The 17547-nt window shown below is 36.6% G+C and overlaps 1 protein-coding gene across 4 annotated transcripts in view; it reads right to left on the bottom strand.

The window, feature by feature from the left end:
- The window catches only part of KAT6A (lysine acetyltransferase 6A), a 113895-nt gene that overhangs the window by 15660 nt on the left and 80688 nt on the right, over positions 1-17547 (bottom strand). For all 4 annotated transcript variants that reach the window (XM_042983378.1, XM_042983381.1, XM_042983379.1 and 1 more), the window contains 3 exons: positions 10579-10694; positions 2505-2646; positions 864-1025 (listed from right to left, as the gene is read on the bottom strand). In XM_042983378.1, the coding sequence (XP_042839312.1) occupies positions 864-1025; positions 2505-2646; positions 10579-10694 (420 nt within the window). The remainder of the gene's footprint in view (positions 1-863; positions 1026-2504; positions 2647-10578; positions 10695-17547) is intronic.

Genomic DNA, 17547 nt, shown 5'->3' with positions numbered 1-17547 from the left:
AAAAATATAAAATAAAATTATGCCATCCAACACCATCTGCAACTCAAAAACAGTATGTCATTGCCTAATATGAACAGAGGAATCTCAGTCCCAATCAATCTGCAAAGCTATAGATGATTGGTCAATGTGACACTCCAGAAATGGGAAAATTCATCAACTATTTCAGGGATTCTTTTGTTTCCTGCTCTGGTGCTACATAGGGCAGTCCTATCTCCCCATTAGTTGTACCTAACTTTACAAAAATAACCCCAAAATGTTGTGTACACTTTTAAAAATAAGGCAATATATATAAAATTATATTTAACTTCTGAAATAGCCAACAGAAAGCTGGTACTTTCCACTTAGCCATTTCATATACTTAGATTTTACCATAGGCCAGCTTAAATAAAAGTACATCTTTTACGTTGTTTGACTACAAAAAAACACCTTTTGTTCACCCCAAAAGAATGAAAGACTATAGGAAGGGAAGAAAACATCCGTTAATAAAAAGGGCTTATTCTTATTTCTGTGCTTCAAATTTAAAGTAGGAAGAGCAGACTTAAACTGAGAAAGAGCTCAAAGAGGTAATGACTGTGTTTATTTCACAAGTTCTATCTATTATTACCATGGGAATAGAAGTCATTTTAAAACTCTTCCTCTTGAGTATAACCGGCAGCTCATGTTCCTAGGAGACTACAGTCTGTTGAATGTTACTAGATACCTTCTAGCCTTTGGTAAGTTTCTGAATATTCCTTCTATTTTCCTTTCCAAAAGCTAGATGGTGCCCAGAAGGTGCTGCACTTTGTAGTGTTCTAGTGAGAACTGACAAAGTTTGCTTCAGATTTCCGTGTGAATTCAAACATATTTTAAGCTGATATACTTACTTTAGAAAAGTAGCCAACAAGGTGGCAGCCCTTGACATCATTCTGTGTTAGTACATAAAAAAGAAATGGCTCCACGTCATAATAGAGTGTTTTGTGGTCAAGAAACAACTTTGCCAAGAGACACAGGTTCTGACAATAAATGGTACTCACATTCCCATCAACCTAGAAAATAATAGAACAAAATGGTCAGTAAAGTCGCTCTTTAGTTCTAGAACAATAATACACATTACTTACAAATACCTGTGAGTATCCACAGTCCAGCCTAGGAGGGCTGTCAGTGATCAGAACCTGGAAGCTATCCTCTGAAACAGCAGAATTACGATACCTGCTGTTGTAAGACAACTAAATATATAAAATACTGCATCTCAACAAAGTATGAATAGCTAGACAAGGAGATGATGACCCTTTTAAAAACAGCACTTTTTGCTTTTATAACAAGATCGGTTGCAGTAATCCTTCAGACAGCAAGCTGATTTGATTCATTTTTTAAAGTAATTCAACAAAAGATCTAAAAGCAGCCTCTTCTAAAATACATTTGTTAAGTAAAACAAGGTATAACTATAGTCCACTCTATGCCAGCATCCAAAAGCAATGCAGTCTGGCTGCCACAATCAGATTTGCCCCGAAATAAAGCTATTTTCAGGAGTATTAACTATTGCCAGAGGCATCAACCAAGCAGGTTCCCTAGGTAGCAACCTGGCAAATGAGAGATTTCTTGGAATCAGGATGGCCAAGATCAGGAGCACCACTGTGTATTTCTCCTGACACACCCCTGGGTTGCTGGAGCTTCGAGAGCTTGCTCTTTTACACAAACGCCAACAGATACCCACATTAAACCCTAAGACATCAATATTTCAGGATAGAAACCTCAACAATTTAAGTAATCTCATATTACTTCTTTTAAAATATACACCAATATATGCTTAAGGCGAGAAGCACTTTGCTCTTGGGTATTGTAGACCACACCCTTATTCCTCCCCCCCGCCCCGAGGGTGAAGAGATCCACTACTTCTCACCTAAAATGAAGGCGCAGGGAAAATCAAGAAAGTTAGAGACTGAGTGATCCCCACAATCTGAAATTCTATCATCACAGTAATTAACAGAACTGAGCACATGGCAGGTGTTCAATTAATACCTGGCAGTAAAACCATGAACTGAGGATCTAGAAACTAAAACCCCATGACCAACAACACAAAATCACGGACATAGCCTAAGTCATATCATCATGATGAAGTAAGAAATATATATTTTTATAACTTTACAAAATACAACTTACTACAGTTATTAAATATCTCTACCAAATATTCCTTTAAGTGGGGCAACAGAAATTTTTCATTTAAATACCATTATTTCATAGATTCTAAGACACAATTTTATCACATCTAAACATAAAAAATCATTTGGTATTTTATAATCAAATGGAATCCTGAAATACAGAATAATTTATTCTGAGATCAAGATTGTGACCTCGGTACAATCTGGATTGGCCTAATTCTGCTTCTCCTATAAACTGGATTATCAGACTCAAGAGTGAGTACAACAGTAAAATAACATTGCAAAAAAGACAACTACAATTAGATACAGTATAGGTGGTACTGCATTTGAAATGATAGGAAGACAACTATAAAACATCTACTTTACCTCAAAGACAGAAATATTATTTTTTCTGTAAATCTCATTGGCAGGAGGATGGAACCAACCACATTTCTTCATGTGCTGCTGGAGAATAGTTCTACTTTTCATGTATTTTAGACAGAATTCACAAAGATATAATTTAGGCAGCCTGTAAATAATAATTAAACAAAGAAAGACAGGACTTTTTATAAGACTGTAAACTTTCACAACTATTGTTTTTTGACTCTCATTACTATTCAAGTAAAAAGGTGGAGACTGTCTTATCATCCCCATTAACCAAATGAAAGACAGAAAACAAACTAAAGACAAAATTAATTTGGTTAATAGCATCCAACTAATTAATAGCAGGAGGGCAAGGGTGAGAAGATACCCGAGATTCAGTGCTCTTCCTATCAGACTAGTAATTCCTAGTCTTCTTAAAAGCTACCCACCTGGCAGACAATGAAAATCTCATATTCTCCCCTCCTTGATAATCTCTAATAAGTAGAAAATAAAGTCTACCTTCAAAACACACCAATAAGAAGATTTTGTCAAGCTATATATTTTCTTTGGTTCTTTATTTGATCATTCTTTTTTTTTTTTTCAAGAAAATACACATTTGTTAAATACCACTGATCTCTGAACAACATGGGTTTGAACTGCATGGGTCCACTTATAAGTGGATTTTTCTTGGTAAATACAGTACAGTACTGTAAATGTATTTTATGATTTTCTTAACATTTTCTTCTGTCTAGCTTATTTTATTTTTATTGTAAGAATATAATATATGGGGCATTTAATACAAATTATGTGTCAATTGACTGTTTATACTATTGGTAAGGCTTCTGGTCAACAGGAAGCTATTAGTACTAGTTAAGTTTTGGGGGAGACAAAGGTTATACATGAATTTCAGACTGCACAGGTTGGGGCCCCTAACTGTAGTGCTGTTCAAGGGTCAACTATACTACAGTGTGTTAGGCCTTGTGCTAAATGCACTAGGGACAGAGTGCTGAGTAAAATGGATATAGGGTGGGTACTATAAAAGCAGATTTTATATTATCTTTTTAAGTATAAAATTATAATAATGAATATGTTTTTTCAAGTTAGGACATACTGCACTACCTCCTTCCTTATGAAACCCCTGAAATTCTGGCTTTTCCTCTGGTTAAATATCACATTACATCCTGTAACTTAAAAGTCTATTATTCAACAAGTGAAATAAAAGTTCAAATTAATCTTTCAGATATTCTAGTATTAATTTGTATTTATACAACAGTATTGCTATTTTAGCAATAATTTAACAGGACTTCTTCTTTACAATGTTCCTTTTATGAGGAGCTAGGCAAGAAAGTGACTGGATTAGTTCGTAAGAAGGAATATAACCTAATTAAAATTTATACCTGGTTTTAGTCTAATCCAGAAGACCACATGGCTCTTCTATTATAAAATACACACTTCATTTATCCTCAGCACAGAGACTTCCCTGCATCCTGAACTGTGTGTGTCCAGAACTGGTCATGCCTTGGTAATCGGAGATCTGATACTATCTTTAAAAACTACATACAGGGGCGCCTGGGTGGCTCAGTTGGTTAAGCGGCTGACTTCAGCTCGGGTCATGATCTCGCGGTCCGTGAGTTCAAGCCCCGCGTCGGGCACTGGGCTGACAGCTCAGAGCCTGGAGCCTGTTTCAGATTCTGTGTCTCCCTCTCTCTGACCCTCCCCTGTTCATGCTCTGTCTCTCTCTGTCTCAAAAATAAATAAACATTAAAAAAAAAAAAACAAAAAAAAACAAAAAACAAAAAAAACTACATACACAAAAATACTGGATATGATGACAAAATATATAATCCAAATAAATTTGTCTCTCAAATAAGTAAGTATTGAGGCTGAAGGAAATTTTAATAAACCTCATTAATTTAGTTGCTATCAGTTTGGACAGCTATGCTTTAAAAAGATTACAATGGAATTAAAGAAAAGATTAACACACAAAAGGTCTAACTTGTTAAAGTGTCAAGACCACACTACTTTTTCAAGTACCACTCTGGAAGCCACATTTTTTAACGTTTTTTTTTTTCATTCATTTTTTTGAGAGACAGACTTTTTTTTCCATTCATTTTTTGAGAGACAGAGAGAGCACGAGTTAGGGAGGGGCAGGGGGAGAGGGAGACACAGTATCTAAAGCAGGCTCCAGGCTCTGCACTGTCAGCACAGAGCCCGATGAGGGGCTTGAACCCACTAACTGTGACATCATGACCTGAGCTGAAGTTGGCCACTTAATGGACTGAGCCACCCAGGTGCCCCAGGAGGCCACTTTTAAAACTTAATTATACTTTATCTGAAAACATCTAACATTCAACCAAGGCCTTTGCCAAGGTGTATTTATGGAAACACTAGTCCTGTATGTAATAAGTGTTTCATGCTCAAATAAGGGTGAAAACTGCCAGTCAGTGCGCTAAAAGCTTCGAGGGAACTATTTCAGTATAATATTTCTAAGTGTCTACAATATCTAATACTGTTTTTCAACATCTCTCATATTAGACAGACCAATACAACTCGAAATTATATCATTAATACAAAAGTCATTCCAAAATAAGGTACTGAGTAAAACAAATAATAAATGACATCATAAACTGAAGTCAAGAAACAGGAACCAAGGGCATGAAAAAGAAAGGTTTCCTAGGCAACTGTGCTTATTTCCTTTGCATGTTGCTTCAAATTCCACTACTCAGAGAAGGAAGGGCAGTGAGATAGATGGCTTCCCCCTCCCCCCTTTTTTTAACGTTTATTTTGAGAGAAAGAGCAAGAGAGGGGAAGGGCAGAGAGAGAGGGAGTGATAGAATCCCAAGCAGGCTTCATGTTGTCAGCACAGAGCCCAATGCAGGACTCGATCTCACAAATCATGAGATCATGACCATGAGATCATCAAGAGTTGTTGCTTAACGGACTGAGGAACCCCGGCGCCCTGAGCTTTTTCCTTCCTTACCAACCAGAACTAAAAAAAAAAAAAAAAAAAAATCACAAAAGGAAATGGCCGCAATTATTAACTTCATCATTAATGTGGGCACTAGATATCCTGAGTCTCAGAGCTGACCCACAACTGCCAGATTGTTTTACTGAATATGTGGATTTTGAATAATTTCTTCTTAAAAAGGAAGGTGGAAGGTAATTCTCCCTATGTAATTAAAGGCATCCTCCTCCCTCCAACTACTCTACTGCTTACCTTTATTTACCTGTGCTAAATTCTCAATGAGCAATTTTAACTTGCTGCAACATGAAGACATAGAAGAATCCATGAACACAGTTTCACTTTGAGAGCTAAATATTACAACTAAATTTTCCCTACAATGTGAATCTGAGAAACATAGATAAAATCCTGGGAAAAAAGGAAGGGAGAGAGGAGTGACAGACAACTAAAATTTCTAGATTATGCTAAAGATAAATGCCAACTTTAAAAGCATCCAATTTAACTTTTACATCTTGGTACAAAGACATGAAAATAAAGTACAGCTTATTTCCTAAGGCCTATGAAGGAAGGTCTAATTTTTAAAGTTCTTGTAGTAAGCAAGTTGTTCAAGAAAACACAGGAAGCAATGAAACCTATAAGAAAATTACTGCCAAGTCTTATCTGGTGAATTTTAAGTTCATGCTATTTCCTTGGAATAGCAAGATGTATGACATTTTCTTGATTAAAAAAAAAAAAACTTTAGCAAATCTTAGTATTTGAAAAATAACAAAGTAAAAGCAAATATCATAATCTACTTTACTCCAATTCAGCTCTTGCTGAAAACATTTTAAAAGCCTCTTACTTTATTATAACCAAGCCCACTGGAATGACACTATTAGTCTAAAGGGAATCATCTGATAATAAAACATTTTGTTTTTCCAGGAGTTTTAACAGTACAAATGGCTGAAGTTTCCTTGTTGAAAAAATAGATCATATAGGAAGAACATGAGATCACATCAAATGAAGTATAGTCATAGAGTATGAATACTCTTAGCCCTAAAGATGGCTGCTGCTTTTTGTCATTGTCTTCCTGACAGCCCTAGTCCTTGACTATCAAATAGGTGTATGGTTGCCTAGATCAACTGCATCATGGGATGTAGCCTCCATACCTAAAGTTTATTCTAAATCAGCCACTCTGCTGACACCCTCACCTGTGAAGTCAGGACTAGGCTGCAGCTATGTGTGCTTTAGAAGCATTGCTTCCCTTACTTCTAAGATGATACAAATACTCTTCCCAGGAATTCCTACAGTATCTTCTTAGCTTCTGAACATTGCCCAAGATAGTAGCAATTTGTGTGACCATTATAAGAGGTCCACCTGTAGTAAAATTTTAATACAAATTCTATCAAATATTACTTAAATAAAAGATTATGGTACAAGCTATGTGAGATCAAGATAGACACACAGATGCTATATGGAGCAGGGCAAGCTCAGTGCTTAAAAGCTATGGCTATGTGGTAAGAGAAAAGTGAGATTAAATCCTGGTCCTGCTACTTGGAAACTGCATGGTCTTGAGTATGTTTACTGGGCCCTGGTCTGGAAAATGAAGAGAGTAATATCCACCTCTATACAGAATTATTCCAGAGATATTTAGTCCAGTACCATGCTCAATGATGATAACTAAAGATACTATTAATTTATGATTAAGACTATGAATAATTTTATTCTCCTTTCATTCATTTTACTTCATCATTTAACAGTCATCCAAAGACCCTAAGGATGTTGGTCTTTAGTAACTGAGGCTGTACATAATCTATGCATCAAATCAAGTCAGGAACAGGATCAAAAGGGAGAGGAAACTTCCTAAGCTACTCAGTTATATAGAACCCATCCTTTAGGATTTTAATGATCTTACTGTAAAAACGTTATTATAAAGTTAAGTTCTAAACAACTCGGGAGTAGAGGATATCCCATGATCACAGTTACTCTTGCCTTCAGCCCATCCATGTCATGTTTTATTGGCAGAGTGGGGCTCTCTATGAACCTGTCTGCCATGTATGAGCATCACACAGCCCTGTTGGAGAAACTTAGGGTTAAAACTCTGGTTTATACTATTCAATGTCTAAGACTTAATCATACTGCTCCACATAAAGTAGCATTACTGCTTCACTGTTGTTGATTTTGTTTTGTTTTGCTTTTTTTTAAGTCAGGGATGCAAGATTACTTCATATACAATGCACACACAAATATCTGGATATTATGGGAAATAACGCATAATCCCACTTCCCAAAAGAATATCCTTTTGGGATTCTTTTTTTTTAAGTTTATTTACTTATTTTGGGAGAGAAAGAGAGAGAGCAAGAGAGAGAGAGAACCCCAAGCAGGTTCCACACCATCAGCGCAGAGCCCGACGTGGGGCTCAAACCCACAAACTGTGAAAGCATGACCTGAGCTGAAACCAAGAGTCAGACGCTTAACCGACTGACCCACACAAGTACACTGAGATCTTTTCTTTTTCATTTGCCCCAATTGTTCTGTTTTTGCATGCTTTGGGATTTTGAATTTTAAAAAAAGTCCTTAAAACCTGTAACAACAAAAAAATAACTTCGAATTTGGCAAAGAATAGTAAATAGTCATTAACAAAGTAAGGATATAAGTTTATTATTTGGAAAACATTAAGAGTTCTAAACATTTTAGCCAACTCAATTTTAATAGAACTCAGAAGTAAAACAAGCCTAAACTCGTTTAAATTAGACATATGGTTTTTTCTTTTTTTTTTTTTTTTAAATGTTTTATTTATTTTTGAGACAGAAAGAGCATGAGCAGGGGAGGGACAGAAAGAGAGGGAGACACAGAATCCGAAGCAGGCTCTAGGCTCTGAGCTGTCAGCACAGAGCCCGACGCAGGGCTCGAACTCACAAACCACGAGATCATGACCTGAGCTGAAGTCAGACGCTTAACTGACTGAGCCACCCAGGCACCCCAATATATGAATTTTTTCAATGTAACTAAGATAATTATGAATAGAGAAAAAGTCATAATTACTAAAGAACCTATTAAACTACAGAATATTTTCTTGGAACACGGCACAAAGAATAAGGAAATGTACAGAAAATGTCTAAAATTTTATTTAAGAAAGTTGATAAATTTTACAGTTCTTATCACACTGCTGCCGTCTGCTATGATTCCTACTTAGTGGTTATTTATTTTTCTGCCTGCAATGCTTATTAAGAATAAGCTGATAAGCAATTCCCTCAAATCTCATTAAGAAATCAGGTTCTAGTGACAATCTAATCAGAATAAAAAGCAACATTTTTAATGAAACCTTTTCATATCTCAGAAGACAACAACTTCACGGTTACATTCTCATTATTCTCTTAAAAGTGTGTGCTGAGGCTGGCCCTCTAGTTCCATTTCTAAGTCAATTTCCTCTCCTCCCCTTGAGTACAAGAGTCAAGGTGCCAACGGTTTCAGTCTATCTATACCACAATCCGTGGAACAGTTGATATATGCACATGTTGAACAAACTTTGTTGCCTAAGTTGAGCATGCTTTTTTGATTTGAATAGCTTGCAAAGAGCTCACTAAATAAATTATAATAATAATTTACTTTAAACCTGATGAAGAAATTAATTCTTCAGCATATTTCTTATTGATCTTGTAATTCTCTGGCTATCCAGAACTCCTGAGGAACTGCCTTGAGTACCTGAGCTCTGTAGTTGAGGAATTTCCTGCCCTCTTTTAACATATATAAATATAAATACATAATCACCAATAAATATAATTTAATGTTCTTTTAACAAACTCATATTAATTGTTGTTATCCCAGGATATAAATAGAATGCTGCCTTAAAGATCTAACATAGTGTTTGGGGTTAACTGACCTTACGATAATTGGCTCTCAGTTGCTGTTTTATAAACTTGTGTGTTAGTTTCCTGAAGTTTTGCTTTCTCTTCTTTTTTTTTTTTTTTTTGTCACTGAGGTCTATGTCTATAGCAACATTCTCACTCATTTTTTTTCTACTTCTGCTTAGGTTTGGAAACCAACTATCAAATTACACGGACAGAAAAAGTAAAAACAATACTGAGTTTTAGTTTTTTAACAAATATACTGGCTTATTCCCAGCTTCTGGTAATAACCCATGTTAAAGATCTCTGTATACTGTAAAGTACTAAATAAATTAATGTCGTTATAATTATTTTTGCTAATGTCTTAGACTAGCAGTGTTACCAGACAGGTAAAAAGCCGAATAACGAGAGTACTCTGAACATATGTTTAACTCACAGAGCACTTATTATTCCTCACAACACTCTGCTAAATGAGAAACTTGAGATATAAGTAGTTTACAGATTAAAGAGAACATTAATGTAACTGTCACATGTCAAAGTTTAATTTTTTGACCAAATCTTACTTTCCAACTCTTTTAATTTCAACCCTAAAGGAAAAAAAAAATATCTGACATTTTTGAGCACTTAATCATTTTCTAAGCGATTTACATGTTTTAACTCAGTGCTCAAAATAAACTCTATGAGGTAAATACTATTTTTATCCCCATTCTGCAGATGAGGAAACTGAGGTACAGACTAGTTGGGTAACTTCTAAGGTTATACAGCTTATGAATGTCAGAACTCAGTCATGAAACCAATTTGGCTTCACTAAACATGCTGCCTCATCCCAAAAAGCTGGTGACTGATGACTTTTTAATGTCAAGAAACCCAAGCTAGTTACATGTAACATAACTGTATACCATTTATCCAAGTATTTCTGGGAAAACAAACCATTCACTAGATTTGTTAAATCATAAAAATTTAGATAAATGGCTACGCAGTGAAACTTGTAAGAATCTCTCTCCAATTCTTAGTGTGAAGTATGAAGGCAAATTTCTCTTAAAGAAAAAATGTTCCCCTTGTCATTGTGACCATGCGTCAGGTTTCCAACTTTAAATAAAAGCTTTGGACAGGTTACAGAAAAGAAAAAAGAAAATCTAAAGCCAACTGGGTTTAAGTGGCTGCCAAAATATCCTGTTACTATGGACATTTAAAAGCCACCAGTTTCCTCAAATATGTAAAGATGAGCCAGACTAAAATGTCCTCAAGATCTAGTGTTGGGAGTTCTATGAATCTAAAAACAAAAGGTAAAGGGTCTCTCAAAACATACCTTGAGTATTCTTGAGGATATGGGGAGGAGTACCAGGTGTGAATTTCATACTTCCCAAACTCAATGACAGAGGGACAGCGAACTTGTGGATCAGGGGGACCAGTCACTCCAACTTTCTGTGCAGTCAAAAAATACATCACAAAAGTTAGCTAAATTAAATACACTGAGATAGATACAAAAAAAAAAATTTGAAACTAAACATCTTCTTAGGATTCCACAGAAGAACAAAAAAAGCCAGAAATAAGCTAACAAGTTTTGAAATAAGCTGTCTTATTCTTTGTAAACAGGGTACTTTAATGAAGAACAAAAATGCTAATAAATCTTTTAGAACCAAATGCAGTTGGTCTCATTGCATATTCCATATTTAATAATACTGCTAATATTTTCTGCATTTAAATTTACTCCCTTAATGACTGAGTTATTAAAGAGAAACTGCTGGCATTTGGGGATAGAAGATAGAGCACAATTTTTAACAAGGAGGAAGAGGGAGCTCTGTACACTCGCCCACGTCATACATACAGTGCCTCCCTCACCTGACAACAGAAACGACCTACTAAACATGTATGCACACAGAGAAAAGAATGACTTTCTGGTTTGGGAAAGTAGATAGTATTAGAAGAATATGACAAAACAAGTATCAAAAGAGTCCATTCATTTTACACTAAAATTCCCTTCATTAGTAGCTCTTTATAGATTTAAACCAAAGGGAAAAAAATACTGTTATACACATACTGTTATCCCTTTTATCTGCCTTCTGTTTATAATGAAAACAATCTCGATGCCCCCCCATCCCTGCAATAACCTGAACTATACTATCTAAAAGAAGAGTAATTTGTAAAGCCTTTATGATGTCCACACCAGCAATTTAAATACATTACTGACAAGCACAAAGATCAAGTTTTAAAACCTTAAATTCAAGAGCAATTTGATTTGCTCTACAACCAATACAGGAATAGATTCATATATATATACACATAGGTGAGTGTATTAGGTATATAATATATATGCACTATATGTACATTTATCATGAATACTCTGTAAACACTCATTTTTAAGATTTAACATGAACACTGACTTAAGAAAAACAGTTAGAATTTAGCCTAATTCAGTATTAATAACTCTTCATCAAAAGAATAAACAATATTATCCTTCAATTTTATGCTTTAAAAACCAGAGATAATATAATAAGAGTCTCACTGAAGACCATAGACAGACAGACAGACACACACACACACACACACACACACACACACACACACACACACACACACTTTCTAACAAAATTAAAGAGACCAGGTATTTTCTATTTATGTAAATTCATTTAAGGAAGAAGCCTCTTCACTACAACTCATGAGAACTCTCCCTGGCCTTTCTAACCATTCCCTTTTATAAAAAGGCCAAGGGACTTATCTCCGGTTTCATACTGGAGTACAGCCAGGTGAGAAACCTCAACCTCTTCCTCAGACATCTCAAAACAAAGACAAACATCTATTAGTTGGATCAATTGTGTTATGATGCCAAGGAATACTGGGACTCTCCCAAATGCAAAAACCATTAAAACCAAATACAAGACAGGGTTAAAATTAGATTTTTTTCATTTCTCAAAACCAAAATAGAACTTTGTAAAAAGCCTTTAAAAACACTGTTCTTTAAACTACATTCCAGAATCAAGTATTATAATTCATAAAGTAGCAACTTTTAACCTATCTTCAAGGCTCAAAACAATAAGAACAATAGGATAGAACATATCAGAATGACCAAGTATCAGAAAACAAATCTAACTTCCTGATCAAATAGAAAGCACAAAAGTTGAAGAAGATGCACCTGCCACAGCACTGCCTGTTCTTTAAGGGCTTTCCCATCAGCTGCCCGTCGCTCCTCCAGGCGGATGCCCGATGTGAAAGTGGATATCCAGTTCCAGTATAACTGTTTGCACATCACCGCAACTAAGAGAGTCTGTGAAGAACTAGATTCACAGCAGATTTCCCCCACTGCCTTTACCTATCCTCACCTTTTTGCACTGCGAAATGTCTGGCACATGCGCTCATCCACCTCTGTCCTCCACCACCATCTCTAACTCCCTTGTGAAAGCCTCAAGAGCCAGTGTGTTGCTGTGTTTCCATTCACTAAGGTAAGTTAACAAAGGCTCTCTGCGGTGAGGAAGCAACAGGTGCATCCAAACCACTCGTTAACCCAGTCCTTGCCAAAATCAGACTGCCCGATCTAAATTACAACATCACTTCTCCTAGGTCATTTTATTTTTAAATTTCAGCCAAATACTCTCTCATTAAACATGAAGGTTTCCAAAGCAGTAGAGCACAAAAATAATATTTAAAACTTTTAACTAGAATTCTGCCACACTCTGTGCCTCCTTTTCATTTGAATATGCCAACATCTTGAAAGGATGACATACATTCCTGGCCAGAATGGAGCTTTCAATATAAGAAAGCAAGGGGCGGGGGGCACTGAATGCACTAATAATTGGGTTAAACCAAAAGATAACTTTACATATGCCTATTCTAGATAATAAAACTTTTATTAGTAGGAGTTTATAAGAAAAGTTGCTGTTCTGCAAAAACTCCACCTCCACTAAATGGCTGATCTAATTCCAATTTCCAATGTATAGAAGCAACTCTTCCAGAGTCCCCTCCAAGTCCAGATTGGTACAAACATGAAGATTACAACTGATCTACAACTGATCTAGACACAGTTCTGCTCCCTTCCTCTTGCCTTCCATTAGATAGCTCCCCCTTGGCCTACCCTTTCCATTCCTCACGGGAAAATGGCATTTTGAAGTGGGAATAGAGGGTAAAACTATACCCTTATTATTAGTATCAGAATATGAAGTGTAGAGAAAAGAGATGTCTTCTAGTATCTGAACATTTTCCTATAGAAACACTGTAATAAAAAATAATTCTGTTCATTAGGGATCAGAAGTTGCATGATGAAAGAGATATGTAAGGATGAGTTCACACGCTCCCAAATGGAGACAGCATGAAAAAAGAGAATAAAGAGAATCGGCATTTGTGGAGCAGATACTATGCCAGACTCTATGCCTTATATTGTTTATCTCATTTAATCCCCACAATCTGTTCCTCAAAGTCGAAAACAATATGTCCACTTCATAGATGGGGAAAAAGGCTCAGAGAAGTTAAGAGGCAAAAAACTTCAGGAAAGCAGCATCAACAGTGAAGAATAAAGACAGAAAAGAACAAAATGGGAGGGGTGAGATACAAAGGATGCACTACCCTCAATTAATTAATGTTCTGAATTCCAAAAGTTCTGTGTACGGTTTTTAGAACGGGAATTTAGTTTTCCAAAGAAGTGAAGCTACAAGTTCACAGACTCTTATCCAAAACCCTTGGCACAGAATGTGCTTTGGAATCTTGAATTTTTCCAATGTTAGAGAAGTATTACATATGTATCTGAAATCCCAGTAGGATTTGGGGCAACACTCCATAATCAGACAAACTAGTATTTCTTTTTTTTTTTTTTTTTTTTTTTAATTTTTTTTAATGTTTGTTTATTTTTGAGACAGAGAGAGACAGAGCATGAACAGGGGAGGGGCAGAGAGAGAGAGGGAGACACAGAATCTGAAACAGGCTCCAGGCTCTGAGCTGTCAGCACAGAGCCCGACGCGGGGCTCGAACTCACGGACCGTGAGATCATGACCTGAGCCGAAGTCGGACGCTTAACCAACCGAGCCACCCAGGCGCCCCCAAACTAGTATTTCTTTAGCAAAGCATAGGAAATATTCACATTAAATGGGGTAAGTAAAGAATATGTATAGTTTCATGTCAGTTAACACCACGTTTTGCCAACAGTTCTGTTTAGGTAAATGAGATCTTACTGCAAAATGAATTATAATTTTTTCCATTCTCCAAAGAAGATATACAGATGGCCAGTAAGCACATGAAAAGATGCTCAAAATCACTATCATTAGAGAAATGCAAATGCATTTGAGATATACCACTTCACACCTACTACAATGGATATTATCAAAAAAACAAAACAAAAACAAAATAACAAATGTTGGAGAGGGTGTGGAAAAACTAGAACTCTTGAGCAGTGCTGGTGGAAATGTAAAATGATGCAGGCACTGTGGAAAACAGTATGGCAGTTCCTCAAAAAAAATTAAACAGAATTTTTGTGTGAACCAGCAATATATAAAAGAATTGAAAGCAGAGACTCAACAGGTATTTGTCCACCCATGTTCACAGCAGCATTATTCACAACAGCCAAAAGGTAAAAGGAATTCAAGTGTCCATCAGATGAATGCATAAACGTTCATGGTATATACATATATCAAGTGATATATATATAAATTCTGGTAAGGGAATTTTGACACCTGCTACAACATGGATGAACCTTACAGAAGTTATGCGAAGTAAAATAAGCCAGAAAGGGACAAATATTTTATGATTCCACTGAGACCTACCTACAGTAAATTCAAAATCACAAAGTAGAATAGTGATTGCCAGAGGATGGGCAAAGGAGGAATGGGAAATTATGGTATATTGGGTACAGAGTTTCAGTCTGGGAAGACAAATTCTGGAGACTGATGATGGTGATGGTTGTACAACAATGTATTGCCACAGCAATTTTTTGTTAAGTTTTCAGGATTCCAGATCTCAGAATTGTAGATGTGATTCCAGGCTACTTCTGTCTCTTTCTTCTCCTATGTCTCTTTTGTTCGTCTACACTCAGACATCTCCTTTGCTTTACCATTAAATACTGATTAAAATCTAGGATTTTGTCTTTAACCCTCTTATCCTTTCTTTCCACAGGACCTATAATCCAATGATCTACCAGTTTTTCACTCTCCATATGCCCTCCTTCTCTTTATCCAGCTTAAATTCCAAGGTCTTTTACTATACTTCATCTTTGCCTACATATATCCTTAACTTCCCTGATAATTCTCCCAATTCAACAACAAAATCTCAACTCTCGTTAAATTCAGTTCTCCACATAATCCAACATCTGGATATGGTCAGAGAAAAACACAGAACCCATGCTGACTAGACTCAAATTGTAATTTAAACAAAAAAATTTTCTAATGTTTATTTACTTACGAAAGAGAAAGAGAGACAGAATCTGCGAGCGGGGAAGTGGCAGAGAGAGAGAGGAAAACAAAGAACAGGAAGCAGGCTCCAGGCTCTGAGCTGTCAGCATAGAACCTGATGCGGGGCTCGAACCCACGGACCACAAGATCATGATGTGGGCCTAAGCTGGACGCCTAACCAACTGAGCCACCCAGCCACCCCTGAATTTGTAATCCTTTTTTTTTTTTAATTTTTTTAATGTTTATTTTTGAAAGAGAGAGAGCACGAGTGGAGGAGGAGCTGAGAGACAGAGGGAGACACAAGAATCCGAAGCAGGCTCCAGGCTCTGAGCTGTCAGCACAGAGCCTGACTCAGGGCTCGAACTCACAAACTGGGAGATCATGACCCGAGCCAAAGTCGGTTGCTTAACTGACCGAGCCACCCAGGCGCCCCTTAACTTGTAATTTGTAATTCTTAACTACTGACCTCAAACGGGCCCTTGATGGTTCTCTAACTCCATTCACTCTCTCAATTCTCCTAAAAAATTCTTTTATACTTTCTCCTATCTCTTTAAGCCTCCAACACACCTCTTACCCCATTTTCACTGTCAATCAATGCCTTTGCTTTCTACTACACTAGAAAACTAAGAAGCAATCAAAAGAGAACTTCCAAAGCTTTCCAAGGCCACATCTGTATGTCTACCCTCTGTGCCCACATAGCCTACCTTTCCTTAATATTATGTCTAGATGGTCTATGCTCCCATCTAAAGCCAACGCTTTCACCTGTGCATTAGATGACATCCTCTCTTACATTCCAACAATCTTCCCTTCCCTCTTTTGCATCATCAGATTTCTATCCACTAGATCATTCCTATCAGCATAAAAACTACTGCTATTTCTCCCATATTAAAAAAAAAAATGGATACCTTCTTTTGCCCTCACATCTTCACCCAAATATTCTCCTCTGTTCCCCTCCATTGCAAACCACCTCAAAATAGTAGCCCCATATTACTTCTATAACCAATTTCTCTTTTCTTTCTCAAACCAGTTCCAATTATATTTTCATCTTCCCCTTCCCTCACTATGGAAACTTTCTCAAGATTACCTCCATGTTACTAAATCTGATGGTCAATTTTCAGTCCTCAGACCTATCCGCATAATTTTCCATTCCTTCCTTCTTGAAACATTTTGTTTCAATTGGCTTGTAAGGAACCAATATCTCCAAGTTTTTTCCTCCTTCCCTAGCCATTCACAGTTTCTCCAATCTCTAAAAAGGGACTTCTCAAAGGTCTCTCCTTTTCTTTGGTGACCTCATCTAGCCTCATTTCTTTAAGTACCACCAACTTGCTAACAAGTCCTGGATTTAAATTTTCAGTCCAGACCTGCACTTTGAGTTCCAGACATATACTATCCCACTGTCGACTTGATATCTCCTCTCCTGAATGTGCTCAAGTTTAATGCGCTCAAAATCAAACTCCCGATCTTTTTTCCCCCTCAAACCTGTTCCTCCGGTATTCTTCTACATTTCAGCAAACAGCAACTCCTTCCTCCAACTGTGCTCTAGCATCATCCTTGATTCCTGGTTTTCATAACCATCCAATCCATCAGCATATCTAATGGTCTACCACCTTCAAAACATAATCAGAATTCCAATTCTACCACTACCACTATGATACAAACCACTGTATCTCTTACTTGGATAATTCTAATAGCCTCCTAAGTTCTCACAGTCTGTATTTTCCCCTCATTCTACACAGAAGCCAGAGTAATCCTTTAAAACCTATGTCACTCTTCTTCTCAAAGTCCTCCAAGAGTTCCTACCTAACTCAAAATAAAAGCGATAGTCCTTACAATGGCTTACTTGGTTCTGCCCTCTCCTTCAACCCCAACTCCCAACACCATATTTTTCCCATTCTATCCTAAATCTT

The sequence above is a fragment of the Panthera tigris genome, chromosome B1, assembly GCF_018350195.1.
Source record: "Panthera tigris isolate Pti1 chromosome B1, P.tigris_Pti1_mat1.1, whole genome shotgun sequence".
Lineage (NCBI taxonomy): Eukaryota > Metazoa > Chordata > Mammalia > Carnivora > Felidae > Panthera > Panthera tigris.
The sequence above is the reverse complement of the archived record's forward strand: the minus strand, read 5'-3'. Positions and strand labels throughout refer to the sequence as shown.